Source organism: Seriola dumerili, unplaced genomic scaffold (genome assembly GCF_002260705.1).
Source record: "Seriola dumerili isolate Sdu_G_001 unplaced genomic scaffold, Sdu_1.0 BDQW01000321.1, whole genome shotgun sequence".
NCBI lineage: Eukaryota > Metazoa > Chordata > Actinopteri > Carangiformes > Carangidae > Seriola > Seriola dumerili.
In genome coordinates, this window is record NW_019174576.1 from 907,148 (window position 1) to 928,402 (window position 21,255).

A 21,255-nucleotide genomic window follows, 5' to 3' on the forward strand; every position below is an offset into this window, starting at 1 on the left:
GTATTTCCAAGCTCCCGGCAACACCTGCCAGACAGAGCAGGACAAATAGCGAGTTGTCTTCCCTCCCAGATACCAGGAGAGGCAGCGACGGGGAAGAACACCTCCTGTCCTGGGAAGGAGAGTCTCCAGAGATGATTCATTTCAAATATCAGTTTCCTCTAATGAATATCAGATCTATATTAACACACACTGCTCTCTGATTATCTTTCAGCTGTCTTCTTGGACTGAACTCAGGCCCTGCAAACTGGGCCAGTGTTAGCCACCTTGTGGAGGCCATATGCAACCAGCTCTGCCGTCTTCACCCGGTGGCCACGTCATTCAAAGCGACCTTGAGGACTTGGTGGTCATTTGTTCTCAAGGATTATGTGGCCATTAGAGAGACAGTGCTAGCCAGCCCGAGGTTAATGGCTCAGACCAACATCCAGCTCTTTGAATTGAATTGAGGACTCAGTGGTAAAAGTTTGTCATAAAGCTGTGTTGGTGATTCTGTGATTTATCTTTTAATGAAAGCTGAAAATCCTAAAACAGTCTGTTTGTCTGTGTGTTCCAGGTGCTGGCCAGACACTCTCACTTCAGCAAAGGGTCTGTCCTTGGTACAGGTGGGACAAGGATAAACTTCAATGTCCCGGAGGAGCAGCATGGCACCTTATCTACTGCTGGTCCTCCCCTCTTCTGTTCAGCCACCTCCTCTGCCTAGACTACCTGTACCCAGGACCAGAGCCTCACTCACATTGCAGGTGTGTCACACTATGATTGTTGGTGGAAAGACTGTGGAGGAAAGAGGTGAAGAGAAGACAGGAGGACAACTTTTTCTATCTTCATTTATAACTTTTAATTCACATTATTTATTATTATTATATTTTATTTGGTGCATTGGAGTGGTGTTTGTGTCACCTGATGTCTCATGATGATCTCAGTCCAGTGTTCCTTCTCTTTTAGCTCTGTGTTTGGTCTCCAACAGCTCCTGAGGGAAATCTGTGTGTTTAGATTCTTAATGCTCCACTATGTTCACCAGCTGCTCTCGGACCGTGTCTGTCTGACTGTTTCCCTGGTAAAAATGTTGTAAATAGTTTCCATTGGACACAATGCTGTTACTATATGTAAGAATTCATTTGTGCTTTCTTTTATTCTTGCAACTTACATCATGTGCTGTGGTACAGTGGATGGATGGGCATCGGTTGAGAACACTAAGGTCATCACATGACTCACTATCACAGGGTGAGGAGCCCTGGAGAGAGATCATCAGTTTCACCTGTACCTCAAGTTCTATTAGTAAGTTATATGATAAGTTTATGGTGCAACAGTGACTCACTATCACCTCTTGAGGAACAAAGTGGTGTTACAAGATGAGACGGACTGTTCGGGACATCCAGCACCAGTTACACAGTGGACCTTTTAAGGCAATCTGCAGCCACTTATTTCTCCCCCATTAACCCCATTACCATTCTGTTCAAAGGAATGCATTTTATTAAGCGTTGCTGTATATTGGGTAAACTTTAAATAAAGGGCTGATTTGTTTTAGCATTTGTAAGTCTCCTTGATTTTTAATTTGAATTCATATATATGTATTAGGTGAACCTGGATGAAACTAATGCAGTATAATGGAACAGGCCTTTCAGTAAATCCTCCTTCATGAGAATTATAATGTTCGGTATTTGCTGAATCTGTTTGAAAAGTGTTGGTTTATTTTAATGGTCAGTGTGGAGGCTGTGATTGTGGTAATGTTTAAGTGTACTGAGAAGTGTTCCTAATAGTTTGTCAAGTCTAATTCCTATAAATGGGATGGACAAAAAATTAGGAACACCTTTCAGTATAGGGTTTATATACAGTGGTGGCCAAAAGTCTGAGACCACTTTCCCATGTAGCCTCACATATTGCTTTCAAAATAAGTCTCAAAAAGGTAACAGGTAAGGTATATCATAAAGGTTCTTACAAGCTATTGTCTATATGGGGATATAGTGGTATAGCTCTATTGCAGATTGACTTCTGTTAGGACATGTACATGTGTGCATACATGTCTTGCTATGGTTGTGGGGACAAATCTGGGTTTGAAACAATCTGTGAGGTTATTTTGGCCAGTTGTGACAGCTTCAAAAGGCTTTTTGAGGGACACCTGCAGTGACTGAGGTCAGTGTCAGGATGAGTCTCAACAGCATGAATGAAACTGGAACTAACGTACTTGAGGAGTGAAGTACACGCACCAAGCACAGGAATTTTCTTGTTCATGACTTATTTATTTTTATATACAGTCTGTTCTATTTACCAATCTGTAGCATGATACACACACCCCAGTCCAATAGGTGGCGCCTCGCATCTTCAACACTGGTTGATGAGCTTCCAGTAATAACACAGAAGAGGAAGAAGAAGCTACACTCCAGTGATGCTACTTGCTGTAATAAGCCACTGCACATAACTAGTTTGGAGTAGCTTTTTTCCTCCTTTCGTCCAGTTTCAAGTGGTGTTTAACTGGATGGAGTTTCGTGAAGACTGCGTGTTTAAAAGAAAGCAAGCGCAAATTAATAACGCGGAGTGACCACGGTCCGTATATTTAAAAGACGCTAGCATGCGTAATACGTGGCTTTATAATGTTAGTAGAGAAGCTAGCTAATCTTAGTTTGTTTGGCTAACGTTAAATGAATCCTGCTTTACGGCTTTTGATCCCTGTAGCAACTAATGGCGCTAAACAGTTAACGTTGGCGAAATTTATTTTTACTTGCTTTAAGTGAATCAACTTAGTTTGTCAACCGCATAAGCTAGTAGCTAGCTAGCCATTAGCCGTGGACCGGAGACCCTTCACTGTTTGTGTCCGCGGTATGATTCATCTGATTGATAGATGGGGCTTTTAAGGATCATGATGCCGCCCAAGATCCAGCTTTTGGCTGTTTTGGCCTTTGGAGTGGCGATGCTCTTTATTGAAAACCAGATCCAGAATCTGGAGGAGTCACGAGCCAAACTGGGTGAGTCTAAAACAAAGGTGGCTAAGTTTGTAAACATAAGATTATTGCTTTGCATTATTGTGCCAGTACAAACTGCTGTTTCAGTCTTTGACTGAAATTATGTCAGACAAGGTGGCTAGAGGTTTGAGTTGGGCAAGGTAATGCTTGAAAACAGTTTTTCACACACAACATGCTGCAGAGAAAGGTCTGTAAGGTATAACGAATATCTTACTTAGTACTTATGAGTTATTTAAATGGTTGCCGATGCCTGCATTACACTAAATTAGCAGCTACTGACTAATGGAGAAGACAATATTACATTTTATTTTAAACATGAATCATTTTTAGCACAGCCTCATCATCAGTCTCAGCTGTCACATCGTGTTGTGTAGTGCAAATGGATCAGTGTAAACAAACATTGAGTGCATTGCTCTACAAATGTCATGCAAATGCTAAAACTGTATGCATTCAACATGTCGGTTCAGGCTTGAAGAATTTTTGGATGAATATGCAGTCGAACAGACACATCAAGCAGTGAGTGATTGTGAATGACTTCAAGCTAGAGAAAAATGGCTTTAAATTAAGGGCTCACTCTGCAGTTTTTCCTCTTTTGAAATCCTGGAAGTGGCACCTACTGTAAAGCAGACCTGTAGTATTAATTAAATACCAAATTTTGCTAATGGCTTATAGTTGGCTAGCAGTTGGCATTTAGTTTAAGAAAAATGAATGTATGGTAAATTTTGCCTCTTTATTTAAATTCATCTCATAGGTAGACTGCTGACTTAAGAGACAGCCAACCATTCCACTCCTACACTACAAGTGTTTTTCCACTGCATGGTACCGTCTCCACTGGACTCCACCATGCTGTGGAAAAGAGCTATAATAAAAGCAGGTTTAAAGTGCACCCTCGCTGACAAAGAAGGTATGACTTGGCCTTAATAGGCTAAGAAGGATGGTTGTAAAAAGCATAGATGAGGAAACACAACAGAAATGAGAACATTCATTAACTGACATTCAAATATTGAAAATTTTCTGGACGTCAGTAGCAATATAGTCACCCCAGATTTTAATCATTTCAGAATCAGCTAATTTTGGTTCACTGTAGAGCAGTGCTTGCTTGAGGTAGAGATCTCCGGAAATCCAGTGTTACCCACATTTATGATTCTTCTTTGAAGCAATACAAAGAGCCAAATGGCCTTGAACTCCTGGCCCTGTCTCCTGTTCTCATTAAGCAGTCGCACATAATATTTTCTCTTTTTTGCCTTCCTCTGGCGCCCTTCTTCTCCTTATTGATTTTTACTGCGGTTGGCAGGCAACTTAGTGGTGTATTACTGCCACCATCTGGAGTAGAGTGTGGATCTGGAAATGTGCGTGTGTAGAACGGCAGACCCACGCAGACCCCAAATGTTGTATGAATGTATTAGGTACAATTGGAGAAAGGTCTACAGCTGTCTGTGGATACAGAAAGTATGTCCGTGTCTTTATTTTTTAATGTAACACTGTTCGTATTTTGTTCTGTAAAGCGGACTGTTATGTAAGCATGCTACAAGAAATAAAAAAGAAGTATGAATAGTCATTAAGATCCTGCAGACACATAAGCATCAACCTTTGAGCGTTCTCTCTCCTCGTGTCAGACATTGAAGGACTAGCTGAGCAGCAGGATGCCTCCATTACACTGAGCAACCCAGCCTGTCTAAGAGATACTCACAAGACCATTCCTGTAATTGGCCTTAATTAATATTGCAGCGGAGATAAGAAGTGAGAGAAAACAATTTTAGTTATGCCTCCTGTCAATGTTATCATCATAAGCTTAATTAATTGTTTTGATGTTGTTGTGTTTTGAAGGACTATGTTGTTTTCCTTAATTAAGGTCTCGCTGGCCTTAATTTTCAAACCATTTGTTCATTTATACAACAGATGCATTTCTGTCTTTGTCTTTATTGTTGTGTTTGTGGCCTCACACCTGCTGTGTTTGCTTCCAAATGAGAGTAACAATAAGCATCAACTAACTTGCACATTAAAATCCTGGCAGCAGAGGAAAGCAGCCAGTCTATCATCATATAAATTGAATATTATATTGATTCACGTGCCATAAATAATCAAGCAATCAAAATGTGCTGCATTTGATGGTATTTAAAAGAAAAAAAAAAAAGGCTTTTAAAAGGTGTATATGTCTGATCATAAATGGTAAATATCATATTTCCTGCCTTCTCAGAACGTGCCATTGCCAGACACGAGGTGGCCGAAGTAGAGCAGCGTCACAGTGAAGACACTGGGCGGGAATTATCACCACTGTCAGAGAAAGATGACACGGTCATCATCTACAACAGAGTGCCCAAGACTGCCAGCACGTCCTTCACTAACATTGCCTACGACCTGTGTGGGAAAAATCGCTTCCACGTCCTGCACATCAACACAACCAAAAATAACCCTGTCATGTCTTTACAAGACCAGGTAAGAACACAGACCAGTGCTGCATTTAGAAGCAGCAGAACAAGCTAGAACAAGCTCATAGAGAAGTCAAATTCCCATACAAAACACGAAAGGTCAGAATTTATGACGGCATGTGAAATATTTTGCGAATAGTGCAAATAGTTAACTTTTTTTACACAATGGCAAATAAAAGATTAAATTGGAGCACATTTCTGGCAAAGTACTGATGATACTGTAGTTAATACAACAAAGAAACAAAGATTGACAAGTCCTTTGTTGGCACAGCAGATGCTCAGCTCATGACAGGCTTGTGGCCATTTTGATCGTCTCAAATGAAAATCTGGAATTAAAAATAGCCCATTGTTGTGGCCAGAGTTGTACTGGTTGTAACATGAAACATTTTCACATGAATGTAAGAGCTTTACTACTAAAACTTAGAGGGGCTTTGAGCTCTGCCCCATCAATAGCCTCATCTAACATCTGTACAATGCAGTACTTCATAAGCAGCGTTTGTTAGTTAAGTCTCTGACTGTGAATTCTATTTTTACCGGCTGAGACTGTGTGTGTGTGTGTGTGTGTGTGTGTTGGGTATGTGTGTGTGTGTGTGTGTGTGTGTGTGTGTGTGTGTGTGTGTTTTGAGGACTTTTGCAGGCGTTTATGTCTGTGGACAGATTTTATTAGCGTCACATCTCTGCAGGATTCAGTCATGAAAAATGTACATGTGTGTAGCTGAAATCAAAATAGGTTAGATAGTTAGAAGGTTAGGGTGGAAGGGAATTTCTTCAAGCTAGGAACAAATGTCCACTTGGACTCAAGATGAACTGATTTGATTTTGGTGTGAAAGGGTCAAAGTTCAAGTTGACCTCACAAAACACGTTTTTGGCCATAACTCACGAATTCATTCACTAATTGTGACATAATTTAAGTCAAATGTCTAATAGAATGAAATTAAGTGATGACATTATATATAGAAATGGTGAAAGGTCAACTTCATTGTGACATCATAATGTTCTGCAAAAACACTTCTGGCCATTATTCAATGCTGTAACTCAGGAAGGGGAGATTGTGGCCATATTTCCTGCAACTTGGCGGAGGCATACAACTGTATTTTTTTTTTCAAATAATTCATGAAACTGCATGAAACTCTACATTTTTTTGTTTTCCTGTATGTGCTTAAAAAATCATTAAAAACTAGTACAGCTCACATGCAGCCAGTCTTGTGTCTCAAGTTCTGTTTGTTGTAAATTAATGATGGATGTTCTTATGTAACTATGTGATAAAAAAAAAAAAGTAGCATAAAAATTACAGATGTAATCTGTGGCCCAAAACTCTGGGGCCTTGTCCAGTTATGAAGGGAGACCGCTTTCATAATGTTTGATCCTTTGTTGTCAGAGCTCTTTTCTACTAGCAGGTAAGAGCCTGCTTCAGTCATGTGCGATCCTCAGGGATCCTCAGAGTCTGTAGGCTCAGACTGTTCATGATGAAGCCCGACCATAAATATGCTGCCCATATTATGCTTTTGGGGTTTATCCTTTAGTGTGGTGAAGCTGTTTTGTGCAGGTAAAAGGTCTAAGTCCACGACAAAGTGAGTTTTTCTCTCCCACAGAAAAACACTGCTCCTGAAGTGGCTGAAACACCTTGTTTGTGTTCCAGGCTTTTCTTCGTTGTCACCATGAAACACATTCGCATAGTGCCCGCCTACCGGCTAGTTTGGCATTCCCTCAGGTTAGAGCGGATATCAAGAAGACGCTGTTTTATTTTTCTGTGTGAACGAAAATTCCCTTTCTACACAAATAACCGCTGGTGCTGGTTTCCTGTTCAGTCATTTGGTGACAGAAGAATAACATTTTACTTGCAACGTTAGCTTTTGTATTAAGTTTTATATACGGATTGCGAGTGAAAGAATAATACCACCGTTATGTCACACAATAAGCAGGTAATGGGTGTTATATTTAGAGCAGAGACGTCCTGCTGTCGCTGCGGATGTTCATGCTGTCCACTCTCATATTCCGGATCACATTCAGACTCGAATATGTACGGATAGATCTGAGAAGCTGCCATTTCCAATCAATTATATTATGTTACTTAGTTTTACAGTTTTGCTTTCAGATCCTCCACACTGGTAAGAGGATGAGGCAGTGTTCACGTGTTTTTTTTTTTTGTTTTTTTTTTTTTAAACTGAATCATGAAAAGCTACTTTAGTGAAGTCCCAGGATAAAAATAAAGAACTGGAATTGAGCACAGTAGATCCCCTTTAATGTAACTGTAGAATATTAGAGCAGGCTGGACAACGTGAGGAATAGTTGCCAACCATTAATTCCTTGTTTTGCATTGTTGAACAGAGCTGTATCTTTGTCCTGCATTGTTCATCCAATATGTAAATGAAAATCAGCAGGTTAACCTTATAGTTATGGTTTCATGACAGAACCAAAACAATAAAGACAAAACAAATGACTTTCTGACTTCTAGAGCCCGACCGATTTTATCGGTTGGCCTATCACAGATATATCTGTATCGGCCCATATATTCTCCGATATGCGCTGATATGATTACTTTTATTAAGAAGCAATAATGCAGTAGAAATGCTCAGGTCAAGTTATAGAGATCCTTTTGTTTTCATTCAAGTTAAATATATATAGATATATAATATATACACATTTGTTCTTATGTTTTTTATTTATAGTTATTTATTGTTATAGTTATTTTATTTAATTCCCAGTGTAGTTTACAGTTTCAGTGCACTGATGTCATTTTGGACAATAACGTGTATTGTTAAACTGTAAAATATCCTGCTTTTTATATATATATTTATATATTTATATATATATCGGCTGGTACATTGATATCGGAATTATTTTACTCCCTCATATCGGCATTGGCCCCAATACTCCAATATAGGTCGGGCTCTACTGACTTGGCTAGAGAGAGAGAGAAAGAGAGAGAGAGAGAGATAAAAGTTGTGTCTCAGTATTTTTCCCCCATTTTTATTTCCACAGTTAACATTAAAAATGTTTTGATTGGAAGAGAGTTTGTGTCTTGTTCCTGTAAATACACAGACTGTGCGTGTTGTAAAAAAGCTCCACAAGGTGTGTGTGTGTGTGTGTGTGTGTGTGTGTGTGTGTGTGTGTGTGTGTGTGTGTGTGTGTGTGTGTGTGTGTGTGTGTGTGTGTGTGTGTGGCAGCAGCACACATTACTGCCTCTGTTACACTGGGTGCATTTATACTGCTGTTAGTGCAGCTTAGGACACATACTGTAAATGCCCCAAAGCTATGCTAGTGTTATTTTTGGCTGCTTGTGCCAAGGTAATATCCTGTCTGCCATCTCACAAACAGTCTGCCTCCTCTGCACATGATGAAACAGAGCTGAGGGGAAAGAATCATTCTGCTGCTACATCACAGTCCAACTCATTTTACCACAGGAACATTCACATTTGTTTCCAGTAATAGCATTTAGCTTGGCCAACGCTGGCGAATATGTTTTACTTTGTCATACTTTTTACTCTCTCGAACCGCAGAGTGCGTGTCAAAGATAACAGTAATAAATGGAGGCGGCGTGCTCGTCTGTGGAGAGCCTATTCAGAGTTAAATGGGCATTGGGTGGAAATTAGTTCAGTTTGATTTTAACTGATGAAATTTGTACTTCAGGGCATATTTTATGTGAGACATTAAACGGCTGTTGAAACATGCCTTTATCATTTTGATCCAAGAATTGCAGCAAAAAAATATATTGTAAATTGAAGAACTGTGATTATAAGTGCTATTGACACAGAGCATGGTTTCTGTTGATGACTCAGAGGTCCTGTCCTCGTCACTTCTCACAGTCCTTTATACCTTCACTTTGATTTTCTCACTAAACCTTTCCTCTTAGTGTCCTGTGCAAGAGATGCTCTGAGTTGAAAAGGATGTTGATTCACCTTTAAGTTGCATTCAGTCGTTTACCTGCAGCAGTGAGTGTGTAGTACTGCGTGACTTTTTTTTGCCCTTGAATTTGACTTTCAGGCGGCATACAGCCCAACCTACCTTTTTGAAAGACACTGTTGGGGGCAAAGTTGTAACTACTTAGTTTCACACTAAACTTTATTCTGACTTCATTCATTTTATAGCCTCGTTCTGATCTGTGTCTCGCCACATTTTACTGCAGAGGTCCACAGGGAGTCGCTTGGACATCATGCTTTGGTTTTTGTCCTGACATGCTGTGTGAATTGTAAGATCTTACATACACTCAACTATGTCCAATCAATTCAGTTCCCACAGGTGGACTCCAGCCCAGTTGTAGACACATCTCAATTACAACTAAAGCAAGCAGGAGGCACCTGACCACAGTTTGGAGCCACAGCAAAGGCTCTGAAATCTTTTTATGAATAGAGTTCAGTTTTTTTTTAAATAAATTTGCAGCATAAATAAAATGTGCCAAAAGTGAAGAGGTGTGAATACTTTCTAAAGCCACCTGCACAGACCGACTGCAGCCTTTATAACGTGTGAAAATACGGATAGTCACAGTCTTTTTAGTAAAAGTACAAATGAACCAGTCTTCTCTGGTTACTTTGTTTTGTTGTTGCTGTGCTTTTCCATTTCCTGCAGTTTCCCTTCTGCCTCCGTAATTAGTTTCCATTATCTTTGGCTACAGGTGCGCTTTGTCAGGAACGTCACCTCGTGGAGAGAGATGAAGCCCGGCTTCTACCACGGCCATGTAGCTTATCTGGACTTCTCAAAGTAAGGCCCTTCATTTCCTGTAATACCATTAATATCCAGATTAGTTACAAACAGTTAGCAGAGCAGATAAAGGGAGGTCATGTATTGACTGCTAACGCGCGCTTTAGTGTTGATTAATAGCATTGTTGTACTTATCTCCCCTGACACTATCATTTCAATGATCACAGGTAATTATCCTAATGGTCTAAGTGTTATTCAGGGAGAGGGATCCTGTTAAGTTGCAGTCTCAGTCCTCCCTGATGCTGCCGCTAATGGAAAAACTGATTCCTAAGTGGAATAAACACACTATAAGCTTGGCATATAAAGGTGGCTGCCTTATGTCATTTGGTTTTTCAACCAGTGTCAGTTCATTGTAAGTAGAATCTTTGAAAAAATATGTCGACCTTTTTTCTTTTTGTCTAGATATGGTGTGAAGGGTAAACCCATGTACATAAACGTGGTGCGAGACCCCATAGAGCGGCTGGTGTCCTACTACTACTTCCTACGTTTTGGAGACGACTACAGACCCGGCCTTCGACGACGAAAACAAGGGGACAAAAAGGTCTTTATTTCCAGCTCATCGTTCTCTCTTGTTAATCTTTTGTTTGACGACCCTGTAGGCGTTTTGTTTGTCAGCACACTGATTCACCAGAGCAAGTGTTTGTGTTGTCTTTCAGACCTTTGATGAGTGCGTGTCATCAGGCGGATCTGACTGTGCTCCCGAGAAACTCTGGCTGCAGATCCCCTTCTTCTGTGGCCACCACTCAGAGTGCTGGTGAGTCGGCTGCAGCTGCGCAGAACACAGTCAACAGTAAATGCACATCAAACTACTAATTGTCATCCCCCACCACCGTGGTACATGATCCATGGAGCATTATGTCGTCGCGCTGGCGTCTGCGACTCTGTAGACACGCTCCTGTGAACACAATAACTCAAAACCTATATGTAGTAGGAACTTCATACCTGCACCACAGGCGGTGTCCCATATGACGTAGGTGATGTGATTAGATTTTTGAGAACCTTTCTGCATAAATCTGCATATTCATGAGGGAACAGTGATTACTCAGAAATTTGCTGTAACGCCTCAACACTTCAAGCTAACAAGTTCAGACTGACTCCAGATCTGAAGTGTGCAATGACAAACATGTTTGTGTAAAAAATCTCTGCTAATTAATGAGCTAATAAGCTTGATTAGGAGGAAACTGATTTTTTTTTCTTTTTCACAATACCTCAAGAACAATTCATGGTAGAAAGTTCGTACTTACACCACAGGTACTCCATATGGAATAGATGATTTGATTTAGATTTTGGTGTGCCTTGTTGCATATATTTGCATATTAATGAGGTGAAAGTGGAGATCATGGCGTGATGTAAGGCAATCCAAGTGTCTCATGTTTTTGTGATTTGCATGTGTGTTAAATGTGAGCTCAGTTTTTATTAAAAAAAAAAAGTAACTACTCAAGTTGACTTTTCTTAAACTGAAAAAAAAAAAAGATGCCAAGAAAACCAACAGTAACTGCATTGTTTTTATCTGTACTATGAATGTAGAAACAAGATATGTTCAGTATAGTCAAACAGAAAATAATTGCAATATAAATTGCAATCACAACATCAGCCCTACAGCACATAGTGAAACTAATCATGGAGCATTCAGCATCAGCAGCACATGGCAAACAGAGACACCTCACTGAGTTTCATCTGCCCATACATCAGGTAGAAATGCCGACCTGACTGATCTCAGATGTACAGGTAGCACTTTATGTTCAGTGTAGGGCTGGGGGAATAATCTAATTTTATTTTTCGATTATGAGTTTGGCTTCCAACGATTATGAAAACAAGATAATCGAGATAAAACGATTATTGCCCTGCATTCTGTTTTGCACCAAAGTGATCTCAATATTGATCAAAATAAAAACTATGAGCTCTGTGTGCAGGAACGCCGGCAGTAGATGGGCCCTGGAACAGGCCAAATACAACCTGGTGAATGAGTACCTGCTGGTTGGAGTCACCGAGGAGCTGGAGGACTTCATCATGATCCTGGAAGCAGCGCTGCCACGCTTCTTCAAGGGGGCCACCGAGCTCTACAAGACAGGTACCAACACAGCATACCACAGCATTCATTTCGCTCCCCTACCAATCAGTAGTAACCCTGTGTTGCCCAGAACTGACAGACTCATTACACTGTCTCATGTTACTCCAGGAAAGAAATCCCATCTGCGAAAGACCACTGAGAAGAAGCCTCCCACCAAAGAGACAATAGCCAAGCTGCAGCAGTCTGACATCTGGAAAATCGAAAATGAGTTTTACGAGTTTGCACTCGAACAATTTCAGTTTGTGCGTGCTCACGCTGTCAGGGAGAAGGACGGAGAACTTTATGTCCTGGCCCAGAGTTTCTTCTATGAAAAGATCTACCCAAAGTGAACTGAAAATGTAGCCAGAAAATAGTGACAAGGGCTGAACAGACAGAAACTCTTATTTAGAAGTCGTAGACACTGGGACGCAACGAGAGACACTAAGTGGTGCAGGTTGATGCCGGATTTATTTTTCCTGTAATCCCGCTTTTACTGGGATTCTAATTTTCACCCTGTTGTGGTACAGAAAAGCCTTTTCAGTCTGTACAGTGGAATTTCTACAAGGAATGTGTCTAATGTTTTTTTTTTATTGCTGTGCAGCTGTTGAGAAAATCTAACGGATAAACTGTCAGTCTGAGCTGTGAGAAACATTTTCTGCTGAAATAGATACTGAATGTGGTACATTTCAACACCAAAACACAAGAATCGCAAGGATTATTATTATTAAGTTGTGTTTTTTGGGGTTTTTTTGGGGTGGACCATTGAGATAAAAGCAGAAAACACTAGTTCAACAAGTCTAAAACCACATTTTAAAGTATTTTCTGGGCAAAACAAGCTCATCCGGTTTATGTAATTTTGTTTTTTTTGCACAGTCCATTTTAGGTGCACCAGTACTTGTTTACAAATTACAGAATATGTAACTGTTACAAAACACAACAGAGGAACCGGGGAGAATCTGTACGGACTGTGTTAATATGCAGTGGTATGTTTTTGGACCAAACGGTAGCGACAGAAAATAGATCGGACCATTGCATCCCTTGGTGCGTGACTAGTAATTTTTTATCCCACTGAGATGTTCTCAATTTTTAGACATGTTTAACACATTGTATCAATATTTTATCACAGAGATAATGATGAGCCTATTTGATATAACTGATTGCTGCTGTTTTTTAGCCTGTGAAAGGACCACGTTGAGCAGGAGAAAGGTATTAATCCACAGTGAATGCGATGTTTGAGCACAGGGTTTAACAGCTTTGACTTGGCCACAGGGTTATTTCCAGCAGCTGAGAAAGTGGAGTTGAGAGGTAGAAGTGATAGTGCCTTTATTACAATGTATAGGACAATTTATTTTGTTTTCATTTTCCAGTGGTTCTACAATCATGTTCCTTCTTATTTTGGTGTATCTTTATGAACTGCATTTCCTGTTTTGTTGTGTTTTTACACCCACCACACTAACAGCCTAAACATAAATACAAACATTATATAATACAAAATATCTTGGCTTGTTTTCTTCTCACTGTATTCTCAACTGAGAGTTGCTGATTGTTTCTTAATTTGTGTGTTTGTGTCATGTGACTCATGATAGCACTGATCAGCAGAGAGTGACGGGGAACATTGATGATTTAGAGGCTCTTTTAATGGCACCACTCAATCTTGAAAAAGCTTTTTTTTTTTAAAGGGGAACTCCATCTATTGTTCGTCTTTAAAGTCGGGGGCTTGTGACTGGCAGATTTTGTTTGAAAAAAGCTTGTTTGAATGTTAATTAAAACATAAACTGGCCAAAACTGCAACAGGAAAGTCCACCCTGACTTTTAAGTTCCAAAATACCTGGTTCCTCCATTTCCCATAGTGCAACTCGATATAGCATCTTTTGTGACATCAGCCCTGCCTGGAAGTTAACATTTATGACATGTTTGTTCAGCATGAATATTATTCATGTTTGCTCACTATGCAGTTATGGCAGAACTTCCACAGATGGCTATCGCATAATATAGAAAATGTCCTGATTAAACTGAAAAGAATTTGACATGAATATTAAATATCTCACCCTGTGCTCTTTTATCAACGACTCTGAGAATTGACATTCCTCTAAAATTGTATCAGACAAAAACCTTTGTCAAAAAGATCTCATGTCTTTCATGGCTCAGTTTAAATGCTTTATTGATCTGGTTAATGTTTGAAAATAATTGTTATACTGTTTGGTTGATTTTACACTGAACAGCTCTGAGCTTGTATTTAGGCAAAGCTAAATGCTAATGTCAGCATGCTAACACACTCAGTGTTGATACTAACATACTGAAGCAAATGTAATGTTCATTTTTATGTAATTAAGTTTAATTAAAATAAATGTAGCGTGTTAGGATGCTAACATTTGCTATTTAGCACAGGTCACTGAGTACAGCTGAGGTTGATGGGAATTTTGCAGATATTTAGTCATGAACCAAAGTAGTGGACACACTGAAATGTTGACCTGACGATGACAGCAGATCACGTTGTTGCACCTCATCCTGAGGAAGACATGAATGTGGAGGAAATTTCAACATTTTTCAACAAATCTTTGGTCTATAAAAGGAATATAGTGAAAAATGTGAGTTGTCTACAGCTCAAGATGGCATCTTCAGGTTACTTGTTTTATCTGACCATCGGTCTGAAACCAAAGATAACAAAATGAAAAGCATAAAATCGCCATATTTGAGAAGCTGGAACCAAGGAATGTTTACCATTTTTTAGTCTAATGCCAAATTATCAAAATAATTGCAGATTATTTTCTGTCAGTCGACTTTAATGATTAATGGATTGTTTCAGCTGTAATCTGCTTTATTTTTTAGCCTTTTTTCCACAGGGTTTTAAGGTTGATTTTTTTTTTCAGGAGAGGAGACTGTATTACATACTGTACATTGTGGGGGTAGAACTCTTCCCATATGTGGACAGACAGGCTTGATTTCGCCTTGCACCCTCTTCGGGTCTCTTACAGTGATTTACATGAGCCCAGTAACTCTTGACTCCATTTCTCGTCTTTTGGCTCCATAATTACAGAATAATTGCCTCGCTATATCTTACTCAACAGGGAGTACTTAACCACTGAAACCGTGAAATAACAGACTGGGACAGGATGATCTGCTGAAGTCAGCGGTATTACCAACTCTTGTCATCCTCTCTGATGGGAGAATAGACAGGAGGGAGGGAGAGTGTCTGCAGGGAGAGAACAGTAGCATGCTCCACCAGCCCACAGCCTGTTCTTGTGTCTGCACAGAGACAAGCACAAAGGCCCCAACCCATATTTGACGCTTTGTGACCATGGACACAAGGAGAGGCTGCTCATCTCAGAAAATAGAACTCAATTAACAGTTTTGCTGGAGGCATATTGGAACATTATTTCATTAACGAGATGAATACAGTCTGATAATTACTTCATCTCAATTAGAAAAAAAGGCTACAGTCTATATTGATTGTGGCTGATGAGCTTGAAGGTTAATTAGGAACACAATATTTCAAAAGTCTAGCCTGCTTTGTTGTTGTTGTTGTTGTTTGACAGTGGTGGGAGCTGTTTGTTCCTGACTTTTTGCTTCTGTGCAGTTTTAAGGACTCTGCAGGTCTTCCTGTCACAATAAGACTTCAAATCAATTTAACAAAAGGTTTTTGGCTTTTGTCTCAACAAAGGAAAACCTGCTTCTCTCCTAACCTTGGATCCAGCCTGTGTTTGCAGTGTTAAGTTTTGGCTTTGTTTTTTTGTCTTGCTGTTGTGCTGTGAGCCACTAGAGGGAGCCGTGGTCCTGCTGGAAGCCTCCACGGAGCAGCATGTGGGCTTGGGCTGACTGAAACGGTTCACCAAGCCCCCATTAATGCACCTGTGCAAAGCCAAATGGAACAAACTAATAGTGCATTACCATTAACAATACAAATTACACCATTAGGCACACTTGGCTCTCAGGCCTTGTGATAGCTATAAATAGTTTCACTTGGTCTTGGGCAATTTGTGCTGTACTTGCATAATGACAGCACTCAAATTAATTCAGGGTGTGTAAATGGAGTACCCATATTGCTGCATGTTGTGAAAGGGGACATTTTTGGCTTTTTTTTAATGATGTGTCTCTTCCTGCAGCACAACCTTTGTAAGAGGAATTGATCTGCAGGGGCAGTAGCTCTGACATAAGTAAGATGTCTCCATTACAACCCATCCAGAGCATTTACTCCTGTTATTGCTGAAACTGTGCAGAGAATAATGACCTCTTTTTGTCAATGAAAGTTGGCTGGACCTCTAGAAATGGCTCTCTGGATTGGTTTTGGACCCTTTTTCAGCGGACCATAGGAGACCCAGCACAGTTTTTGCAGCTAGCTGACCTCAAAGTGGTTTAACTACTGCTCCATAAAACAAACAGAGCAGAGCAGAGGCAGCTTGACTGCCCCTCACTGGGACTGTGGACAGGACCTTAAAGCGCTTGGCCAAAGGGGACTATTATGTGTACTACTTTTCACTGTGTTTTATGTAAATGTGCCGCACTGAAATGGAAGATAAAATTAAGCCAGCATGTCAGAGGCACTGAGCCAAGAAAACCTCAAGTGTTCCTGATATTCCTATTTTACTGGAGCCTGGTGCAGATGATAGATTGCAGTTGATGGGGGGAGAGGACGATGGAAGCCATCACCATCATAAAGCATTGCCAGATTCATCCATTAATGGTTTCTTGCCTTTTAGCCTGTTACACACTGACATTTGACAATGTGAAAAGCATGGTTAAACAAGACTAAGAGGCTGCAGCCATGCTAGCAGCTCTGTGTACTTAGGCACAGTTCAACCCCAGTTTTTACTGTTCTGTATTAGTTTTAGATTTACATTGAAGTCGCAGAGTTAAACATCTATTTCTCTAAAAGATGAATACTCTGCAATGTTTAAAAACAACCCAGACGGTCATTTAACAGCACTTATTGCTGTGTTCTGAAAGTATTTCCAGAGTTATCAAAAAGTCTTGGAAAAAATTGGAAAAAATATTCCTACCACTGCACAGGAAAAGACAAAAAACAAGCCAAACAAAGACAGTAGCCAGTGGATATCCTGAATAGGAAAAAATTGCAAGTTAAGTTTTTTATTGGATTTTTTTTTTTTCTTCCAGATGGTTTGAAAAGTCTTAGAGGATTCCAGAAATACCTTCAGAAGTGCTGATTTGTTAAACAAGCTGCTGGGTTTTTTTTTTGTTCAAAAACCTCTCTTAATTTTTCTGAGAGAAGGAATCTTCGTTCTGTGACTCAAAGGTAGTGCTAATACACATTAGTTTTGTGTGTTAGCGTGCTTATTGAATACTAAACACAAAATAGAGCTGAGGCTGATGGTATGTTATTAGTTTTGCAGTTATTTGGTCATAAAGAAAAATACTGGATAAATTAAAATGTTGACCCAATGATGGTACTAGATGAAAATTCACTAAAGTTATAGCAATTCTTCCTGAGGGGGACATGAATGTGTCATAGGAATTCATCCAGTAGTTGTTGACGTATTACAGTTAAAATCACAAATGTGAACTCATGGTGGTGTTAGAGGAAAAGTCAGAGTATTTCCAAAGTTGGTAGGATTCATCTTCTGGGGACCATGAATCTTTGAAAAAACTTTTCATGGCAGTAAATTCTTAAGTCGCTGACATGTTTCAGTTTGGAGCAAAGCGGTGGACAGACTGACCGACATTGCCATCCCAAGCGCCCTTGCATCTTAAGGTTATCATTATCATTGTTATTATTATGATTATCTGACCTTAGCAGTAATCCAGGCTGGACAAACTATCACAGAGAAACAATAGTGCTACAACTCTTTTTTTTATAGATATACTCTTATCAGTTAAAGAGAATACGGACGGGAAGATGAAATAAAAAGATTTAATCAGCATCACATCCATCATTTACATGAGGCAGTATATGATGTAATACATAATGGACAATATGAGCCTGTGAGCACAACGGGGAGGTTGACCCTGTACAGGAAACTCTCTGATACTCTTAATTAGATTGCTGCATTGTAGTTTGACCTTGGTGGAAGACACTCTACACTACTCTGTCTCTCCCTCCCTCTCTCTCTCTCTCTCTCTCGCTCTCTGTCTTTCTCTTGCTCTTGGTTCTGCTGGCAGGCTGAGAGCACATAGTGGAGCATGGGCATTTTCTCCTGGAGGGTAGGAGAGAAATGCAATCAGCAATTCAATCGTGGCCATTGTGTAGCAGTGCTGATGAGCTTTGCAGAGTAGATAATGGATTAAATTATTTATCCCCCCTCCCTCCTCCTCAATGCTCATTGTTGCCTCCTCTTTGTGCTGCTACAGCGGTACACAGACGTAGGTTGAAGGCCTAGATCACTCGCTGCCTTTCATAGATCTAATTTTTCTAATTAGCGCTTGAATGCAGAACGGTCTCTCCCCCTTTACCCCCTACCTCCACCGCAGCGTTCATTGTCGGATACATTCCATGAGGTGAGCATGTGAATCTATCAGTGTCCAATTCAGTGACGGAGAATACCACTGTACCACCACATCGCCGACCCTCCTCCCCGTACTTCTCTTATTGAAAAACTAAATGATCTTGATAATAACCTAATCAAGGACAGTTCCTTCAAATGAATGCTGTTAGACTGTTGCAGCTGTGCAGAGGACTGGCTGATCTGGAATCAGGAACAGGAACTCTAAATGTTTTCAATTATGGGGTGACCGTATGGAGGAAATAGGAAAGCTACTGGATTCGGATCATCTACAAATTGAAACAAGGACAATCCATATATGATACTAATTATGGAGGCCATCAACCAGGAGTCAATATCCAGCGACTGAGGTCTTTGATGCAGAGTTCATGTTGCTGCAGCAGCTGTCAGCATCTTTATCAGTAGTTCATCTGTAGTTCCTGAGGATAAGATAAACTTTATCAATCTCAGAAAGAAAAATTAAAGCTTCATAGCAGCAAAAGGGGAAGTACAAAACAGATGCATTGCATAAATACTTCTTATGGTGACTGAAAAATGAAACGACACAGTAGTTGAAACAAGTGATACTGAAGGAAGGCTCCACAAAACCCTGCGAAATGATACTGATTTAGAAGGTTTTGTGGAGCAAATGTTAAACAAACAAACAAAAACTTAATTCTAACAAAGCCTTCATGTGTGGAGGCCCCAAACTGACAAAAGGCAGTAAAAGATTATTGGATGATTTACAACAGATTCAAATCAGAAAGAAGAAAAATCATTATTATTATTATTATTATCATATAATCAGTTTGGAACAACTTTTCACAGCTATATGATGTTTGCACTGTTTGCACAAATATTCTAACTACATGTACGGTGCATCGTTGAGTGCACTCTGCCCCAAACTTCAATCTGACGTATTTCATATATTTGGAAACTTTGGGATCTCCACTAAAATTGAAAATAAACCTCTGTGAGATTTGACAGTGTTTGGCTGCACAGCTTGAGTTTGTCACGACTGATCCACCAGCAAGGTCAGCAAAGAGTTTTAAACAGATTGGAGCCATTTTAGACCTAATTATCAAATTTTTTTTATCACATCCATTTTATTTGGTCATATTTGCTTTGAAAGAACATTCGTGTTATTGCCAAAATATGAGGTGAAAGATTTAATGGTATTTGGATAACAATGAATGCTTAGGTCACAGAGGAATAAGACACACACGATATTATACACTGTTGCTTTGAGGCTTTTGATGGGATCTGTTGTCAATAGAATATCACAAGTCCTATTTTTAAGATATGTTTATATTCACCTCAATATATCGACTAAAAATAACTCAATAGTTATAAAAAGTCTGGTAACTGTTGGTGAATATGTATTACTATTATCATTAGTAGCAGTACAAGTAGTAGCAGTGCAGTACCATCCCTTGTAAGGGCATTTGCTTATATGCAAAACAAACAAATTCCCTGTCATCATCAGGCTTGTTCCTCTTCCCAAAGAGCTAATACAGGCCCACTTTAGTGTGTTGACAGATGATGGAACTGTTGTGGTCACATCCAAAAAAAAAAAAAAAGTGCCACCCGTGTCTACCATGCAGACAGGAGTGATGCAGACTCTGTGTCTACAAACGCTCCCTATTATTCTTGCAGTGGCTGGTGGAGGCTTGCATGTACTGTAAGTTCCAGAGCAATGTGGCCTGCTTGTGTTACATACTTTTGTGGGCTGCCTCCCTGACAACTGGCAACAAAGGATCCATTGAGCAGAGGCAGCGACGAGGGGCTTTGATGGGTAATCTGCATGCGTTTGTAGAGGGAAACTGGAGCTGGGTTAAAGGAAACAGGTGCAACTAATTACAATATCCCCAGTCCTTCTTTCCTCTGGATTTCCTCCTGCTTTATCTCCTTCTTTCATTTTCTTTATCATCCTTGTTTTCCTTATTGCGAAATCTTTGGCAGGGGTAAAATTCCCTAATGAGACTCTACTACACGCACACGCTGCAATAACACAGAGCATGCAGGTTCATTCACTTCTTCCTCACAGGTCAGACATCAAAGTGGTGAGGTGAAATCTACGAGGGAAGTAACAGGAAGACGTTTTAATTTAATACTTCACACCGCACGTGTTATGGTTTTGTTCTTTGCACGTCATCGACATGCTTTTCCGCCCTTTGATAAACTGAATCAGGATTACATACTCCTCAATACGATATGGTCTGCCTTTGTCAAAGTGCATGCATTCTATGTGAACAACTGTGTGCTTGCAGGCACGGTCTACACAGCAAAATAATGGGAATTTGAGAGGTTTGTGAGGCAGCTGGTGCTAAGTATTACCTCAAAAGTGGATGGGATTTCCAGTATTTCAAGTATCAGGCCCTATTTCTGAGACTAGCACAGCACTCTGATACATGAGAGGTCATTCTGTGTAGACACACTAGATATAAATTTAAAACATGGACCGGTCAGACCTTTTGCTTTCCTCCATTTTCCTCAGAGTTGATTTGAGCAGAGGCTATTGGCCAAATCCATACAGATAAATCATAAAAATAAGCTGCTCAATACCAAATACATTATGTGTTTGGCACTGTCTGTGGTATTTTAAAATCATAAGCAGATTTTTTTAAGGAGTTATAGGCTGATGTTAAATTTGGCATGTACGGTGGAAGGGATTTCCATGTTGATGGCTG

At 39.9% G+C, this 21,255-nt stretch overlaps 1 protein-coding gene across 1 annotated transcript; it reads left to right on the forward strand.

Moving 5' to 3' along the window:
• Nucleotides 1–2,368: 2,368 nt before the first annotated feature.
• LOC111232042 (heparan sulfate 2-O-sulfotransferase 1-like) lies at nucleotides 2,369–14,193 on the forward strand. Its single transcript, XM_022759388.1, has 7 exons — nucleotides 2,369–2,957; nucleotides 5,152–5,390; nucleotides 9,996–10,081; nucleotides 10,484–10,622; nucleotides 10,738–10,835; nucleotides 11,995–12,152; nucleotides 12,261–14,193. Exons 1-7 carry the CDS (start codon nucleotides 2,834–2,836, stop codon nucleotides 12,479–12,481), a joined length of 1,065 nt encoding a protein of 354 aa, XP_022615109.1. The 5' UTR covers nucleotides 2,369–2,833; the 3' UTR covers nucleotides 12,482–14,193.
• The last annotated feature ends 7,062 nt before the right edge of the window (nucleotides 14,194–21,255 follow it).